This window comes from Coregonus lavaretus, assembly GCF_964263955.1.
Source record: "Coregonus lavaretus genome assembly, chromosome: 25".
In the NCBI taxonomy this organism is placed as follows: domain Eukaryota; kingdom Metazoa; phylum Chordata; class Actinopteri; order Salmoniformes; family Salmonidae; genus Coregonus; species Coregonus lavaretus.
In genome coordinates this window covers 19,630,482-19,636,578 of record NC_140012.1, presented here as the reverse complement: position 1 = coordinate 19,636,578, position 6,097 = coordinate 19,630,482, and the positions used below count along the sequence as shown (strand labels likewise).

Below are 6,097 nucleotides of genomic sequence, written 5' to 3'. Positions count from 1 at the left end.
GAGACTTGAGAAAATGCCAAGGGGGGTGAATACTTTTGCAAGCCACTGTATAGTGTAGACGAGATGGTGTTCGGCCTCATGGGGACTGTCCTGGAGAGGAGCGCCGGGCCTAACGATTGGAACTCAAGAGGTTACTGCCACCTGCAGTGGACCTAGTGCGTCTCCAGAGTCCTGCAATGAGACTGACTACAGAGATCCACCAGGCTCAGGTGCTTCCAGTGCTCACACCACACGCACGTCTGATAGACATCTCGGGTCAAATCTTCCCATTTCAAAACACCCCAGTGACACAGGTACTATTCTAAGCATACAGTATATGTGTGCGATACCTCTTCTTTGAGCCTTTGTGTCATCCCAGGTCCCAAAACGCTCGTCCACCATTAGGTTGACCGTTTACTCATTTGAGCAAGGCAGCAGATCCACAGTTAATCCCAACCTAAGATTATGGAGCCGGCTAATCCCTCTTAATGTTGGCAGTGACCTGGCCAGGCCTGCTAATGTTTGAACTGTCAATCTGGCCAGCAGGACTGAGGCACACAAGACGTTGATGCACCAATAAACCCTATCAACCTACTGTAGGCCATGTCAGGTCAAGAGCAGTGCATGGGGTGGCTGTTCAAAGAAAAGTGTTTTCATGATGTGACAGAGGTAAAATAAAATCCTTGGTTTCCAGAAAACACGGTTGGAAGTATCCCGGAATCAGGAGGGAATAAGAAGGAAATCCGGAATCCTCCAACCAGGATTTCTGGAAACCCCTAGCAACAAGAAAAAATATGGGGTTGTGAGTTTTTTATTGGAAAGCTCAGTTGAACAAAACAGGCAGTTAAACACACATTTACCATGACAACGGTACATCCAGAGGAATGAATGGAACCGCGGATGGACCAATCACAGACAGGTACAGTAAGTGAACAGAAGGTGGCGTGGTCCTCAGTTGCCAGGAAGAGAAGGATGAAGTTGTCTCTGATCTAAGGTCAGTTTTACATTCCCCCTCCTAGTCCTAAAGGTTAGGGTTTGTGGATGGTAAACTGATCCTAGATCAGTAGAGCCAGCTGGTAGAGCAGCTAGTGTAGCTGCACAGCTCCTCAGGTTTGAACCACAGGTTGATCTCTGTGTTGGCACTCTCTACTGAGTCACTGCCATGGATGATGTTCCTGAAAACAACAAGGGAAGAAAGATGGAGACTTAGCATATAATGGTATAACGATGGGTCAATGAAGCATTAGTGTCTCTGGATAGAGTTAACAAGCACTGGAGTTGTCCAAGTGATGTCAATGATCACCGCTGTAGAGGTTTTTAAAAAATCAACACAAGTTTACTTGGTAAATGCTTTTGTGTGTTATCTGTTGTGTGTGTAACTAAACACAGCTTTCTTTTCTTGTTGTATCATGTGCAGTCGTGTGGTGCGATGAATTCTCACCTGCCCACTTGGATGCAGTAGTCCCCTCGGATGGTGCCGGGTTTAGAGTCTGCAGGGTTGGTCTCTCCCAGCATCACCCTGCCTGTCTTCACCACGTTGAACCCTTCCCACACCTGCCACCCACACACAGAGGGATAACACTTTACTAACCCAGTATTCTTTATTTATTTATTTTTTGAGGATAGATCAGCTTTAATATAATAACCCAGTATTCTTTATGATCTTCCATTTCTATGTGCAGCGGTCAAAAACATTTCAAAATACAAGTACTAATCTGAATATGTTGACGCCTGGCGGCTCAAAGCCATAATCTGACAGTGGTACAGGTAGTGAATGCATGCATGCTGAAATGGTATTAGCAGCATTACAGGGTGCAGGCTTTTCTGTGTTCTTGTAGGAGAAACTAGACCATTGCACCACTTGTAAATGAACACAACAAGGAAAGTCTGTCCTACCATGGCCACCACTGGTCCTGAGGTCATGTAGCTGACGAGGCCTGGGAAGAAAGGTCTGTCCTGGAGGTCAGCGTAGTGCTCCCTCAGCAGAGACTCCGGGGCCTGGGTTAATCAGACACAACACAACAGGCAGTCAGAACCATGAATAAATCATCAATAATCCATCATAACCATAGACACACAAGAGGCAGATCACAGCAAAGTACAGCGAACTATGTTGAACACCTGTAGTAGAATAGCAGGAGTAAAGCAGTGGAGGCTGCTGAGGGGAGGACGGTTCGTAATAATGGCTGGAATGGAGTAAATGGAATTGTATCAAACACATGGAAACCATGGAAACCATGTGTTTGATGTATTTGATACCATTCCACCTATTCCGCTCCATCCATTACCACGAGCCCATCCTCCCCAATTAAGGTGCCACCAACCTCCTGTGGAGTAAAGGATCCTGCAACAGTCATGTCTCAACAACAAGGGTTTCGTAAAGCTATAGCCTATATCTGGATACACTATGCTATAGTGTATATAGCATCAATCACAGGAAGTCACTAGAGTTTATAACTAGGTAAATGTGTTTAACCCTTGAATAGCCCCCTGTAAACAGTGACTATTATCGGTGGGCCCTTCTGATCCCTGGGTTCATAAGTCACAGGCAGCCCTCTTGGCCACAGACCAACACAGACAGGATCAGGAGACCTATGCTAAACATACATGTGGTTAAGAAAAGCCAGCAAGCTAATCTGCTCACTAGGACCTACCTCAAGGACTAAATGAAGCCCTACTGTACTGTACTATATGTCCAATGAATGTGTATTGTGTATTGGCAGTTGCTTAGATGATTTGTGTGCTTATTTAGAAATGCTGTCAGATAGCCTGTTTACATAACAGACAGGCCTCCATTCAGTCCTACTTATTGGCTATCCCATTTTGTCTAATAATGCACTGAAAGTACATAGGACTACAGCCTACATATAAAATACAATAACAGAGATTCCAGTAAGTAGAATAACGTACCTGGACAAATTTCATCCCCACCATTTTGAAGCCCTTTAGTTCAAATCTCTTTATGATTTCTCCAACAAGCCTCCTCTGAACTCCATCTGGCTTGATGGCAATGAAAGTCCGCTCCTCGTTCGACATGGCGCTATAAGGATAGACGATAAGGATAGAAGGCAGAGATAGAAGAAAGAGAGAGGGGCACACAGTGATGAAAAGACAGAAGAGAGAGAGAGCTACACAGTGACAGAGGAGAGTGTGATATGAGACAGAAAAAGAGGGAAGGAGGGGGTTGAGAGAGAGAGAGAGAGGCAAATTCCACTGACTATCAGAAAACGTTACTTACGGTTTTTGGGCACATTTGGCACATTCAGCTTGGGGTTGCGGTGACGACCCCCCCGACCCCATCATGGGAAAATCTCATGAACGGAGCCGCAGGCACTGCGCACACCGGACCCCCTTAGCAAGGTAACCCCTCTGACTTCGTGTTTGAAGCCTGACAACTGTCATGCTCCGTAGCATCTTTGACCCGCTGCCAGAAGGTAATCTACCTAATCACCCGCATCAAAATCACCTTAGTGGATGATTCGTTCCAACACATTTTTGCAACACTGAGCAAATAGAATGTAATAAAATACCACCGCACTAAATGTTTATTCATAGATAATGGTAGGTTCATATCCCGAGTGGCGAACCTGTGCCTCTCCAGGTAAAACTATGCAGAAAATCATTCACCAAAATGAAATGCATTCACGCCAGATGACATATCGCCATAGGAGAGGGTATAGGACACTTAACAAGAGCTACAAATAGCCTATAACATGTTTGCCGTGATATTAAACGACTAAATATCCCAAATATAAATGAAACAAGGTTCCAACCAGGTCTATCCCAGTAAGATATGGACATATAATATCAGTTAAATAGGTCACAAACAGGTAGAATATACTATAGCTACAATAGTTTTACTATACCTTGACAACTGAGCCTCCGGGTTAGTGACTGACAGGGAGCTAGGCAGGTTATTTTCGCTAATGCGGTGCTTTCAGTAATCCAATGCAGATTGCAGGAGCGCTACTGGGTTTTATACATGGAGGCGCCCACTGGGCAAAAACTGGTTGAATCAACATTGTTTCCACATCATAAAAAAGAATGCAATGTGATGATGTTGAATCAACATGGATTTGCAAAAGGTCATCAACGTAAGGGATTTATTATATAATTTTACCTAAATCCAATGACATTTTTTGTTGATTTCACATTTAATTCACATTAGTTGACAATTCAACCAAATATAAATCAAAACTTAACGTTGAAATGACGTCTGTGCGCAGTGGGCGGGGATTGGGATACTGGTTCATGGAATCATGGAAAGCCATCTGTTTTCTACTCTTTGCCTCTTAGTGTGTGTCAGTTTAATGAGTATTGAGATGCTATATTGCCACTTTTACTCTGGGCACAGTCATTGAAAGTTTTGACACCTGTGGCACGCTATCTCGTTCGAGTCATGGTGCATGTGAATTATTAAACTATTTTGATGGTTGTACAATGCTGGCCTTAATTTTCTATTAAAAATATGTCTGCAATTCTGGGATCCAGTTTGTGCTGTTTAATGAAAATATTGTAAAGGTGTGGTTCTACAGAGGAAAAGAAACAGTGTGGAGAATTGGGAGCATTTATAGTACAGTGGATAATGACATAAAAAAAAATATATATACATATTACAAATAGACCTACATAATGCAGCGACCCTGGTTTATAAGCGCGGATATCGACTGCCACAGTCTATGGTGCGCTGGGCTTTGGGCTAGAAGGTTCTGGGTTCGAGCCGCACTCCCTGCCTGTTTCATTACATTGGTGTCAGAAGTGGGAGCGATGTAATGTAAACAGGTGATACGCCATCCCATGTGGTTTGGGCTTAGTGGGACTATCATTTGTTTTTCAACAGGACAATGACCCAACACACCTCCAGGCTGTGTAAGGGCTATTTTACCAAGAAGGAGAGTGATGGAGTGCTGCATCAGATGACCTGGCCTCCACAATCCCCTGACCTCAACCCAATTGAGATGGTTTGGGATGAGTCGGACCGCAGAGTGAAGGAAAAGCAACCAACAAGTGGTCAGCATATGTGGGAACTCCTTCAAGAAAAGCATTCCAGGTGAAGCTGGTTGAGAGAATGCCAAGAGTGTGCAAAGCTGTCATCAAGGCAAAGGGTGGCTACTTTTAAGAATTTGTTTAACACTGTTTTGGTTGCTATATGATTCCATATGTGTTATTTCATAGTTTTGATGTCTTCACTATTATTCTACAATGTAGAAAATAGTAAAAATAAAGAAAAACCCTTGAATGAGTAGGTGTTCTAAAACTTTTGCCCGTTAGTGTATATATATTTTTTATGCTCTCTACTTGTCAGTGTTCCAAAATGGACATTATTTTCCTTTTTACCTAAACATGCAAACACTATGTGATATAATTCATAGCAAGCAGGCACTGGAATGACATTTAGATTAACTGGAATTACATTCACTTTCATGGGATGGGTGGCCAAAAATAACTAAATAAGCCACAAATATGACCGCATTGAGGAACAAAACTGTGCTTCTATGGCTATATACACCATGCCACTGCCTACTTCATTAGTTCATTTAGCAAACAAGACAGCTCATAATCGCTCAAAATCCAGTGCCTTCATCACAGCTTTAATTTAAAAATTCAACTTTTTCTCTCAGCCTCATGGCAAAATGTGTAAAATAGCATGAAATTCGTTAGAAAACAGCACATTTTCCTGCCTGATCCATGGTAAAATGTGTAGAATTGCAGGAAATTCGCTTTAAAAAAGCAACATTTTCTCTCAGCCCTTTTGGCCCACCCACATTTCTGCAAGCCCACCCACCAACTAATTTCTGGCTATGCTATTGCAATGAGTGATTATACAGAAATATTAATAATACAGTTACAGGAGATAATACAGCTATAACCACTGTGGACATAAACAGTACCATTAACAGGGCTAAACAACCAGGCTGGTACATACAGGCTTCACATGTAAATTAACAAAATAGGGTGTGCTCCTGCATGCACAACCACACTGGGGCCATGAGGCAAAGGCATGCACACTAGCATGATGTAGCATATTACACTTAGCTGTAGCACTAACAAAGCAATGCCGCTGCATTTGCACAACATAATGTCACAACTAAGTATTAACAACATAGCTAATATACAT

The 6,097-nt window shown here is 42.8% G+C and overlaps 1 protein-coding gene across 1 annotated transcript; it reads right to left on the bottom strand.

Moving 5' to 3' along the window:
• Nucleotides 1–1,039: 1,039 nt before the first annotated feature.
• LOC311101174 (nucleoside diphosphate kinase A-like) lies at nucleotides 1,040–3,015 on the bottom strand (the record flags this gene model as incomplete). Its single annotated transcript, XM_084142261.1, has 4 exons — nucleotides 1,040–1,154; nucleotides 1,421–1,533; nucleotides 1,876–1,977; nucleotides 2,890–3,015. 4 exons carry the CDS (start codon nucleotides 3,013–3,015, stop codon nucleotides 1,040–1,042), a joined length of 456 nt encoding a protein of 151 aa, XP_083998387.1.
• Nucleotides 3,016–6,097: the final 3,082 nt, after the last annotated feature.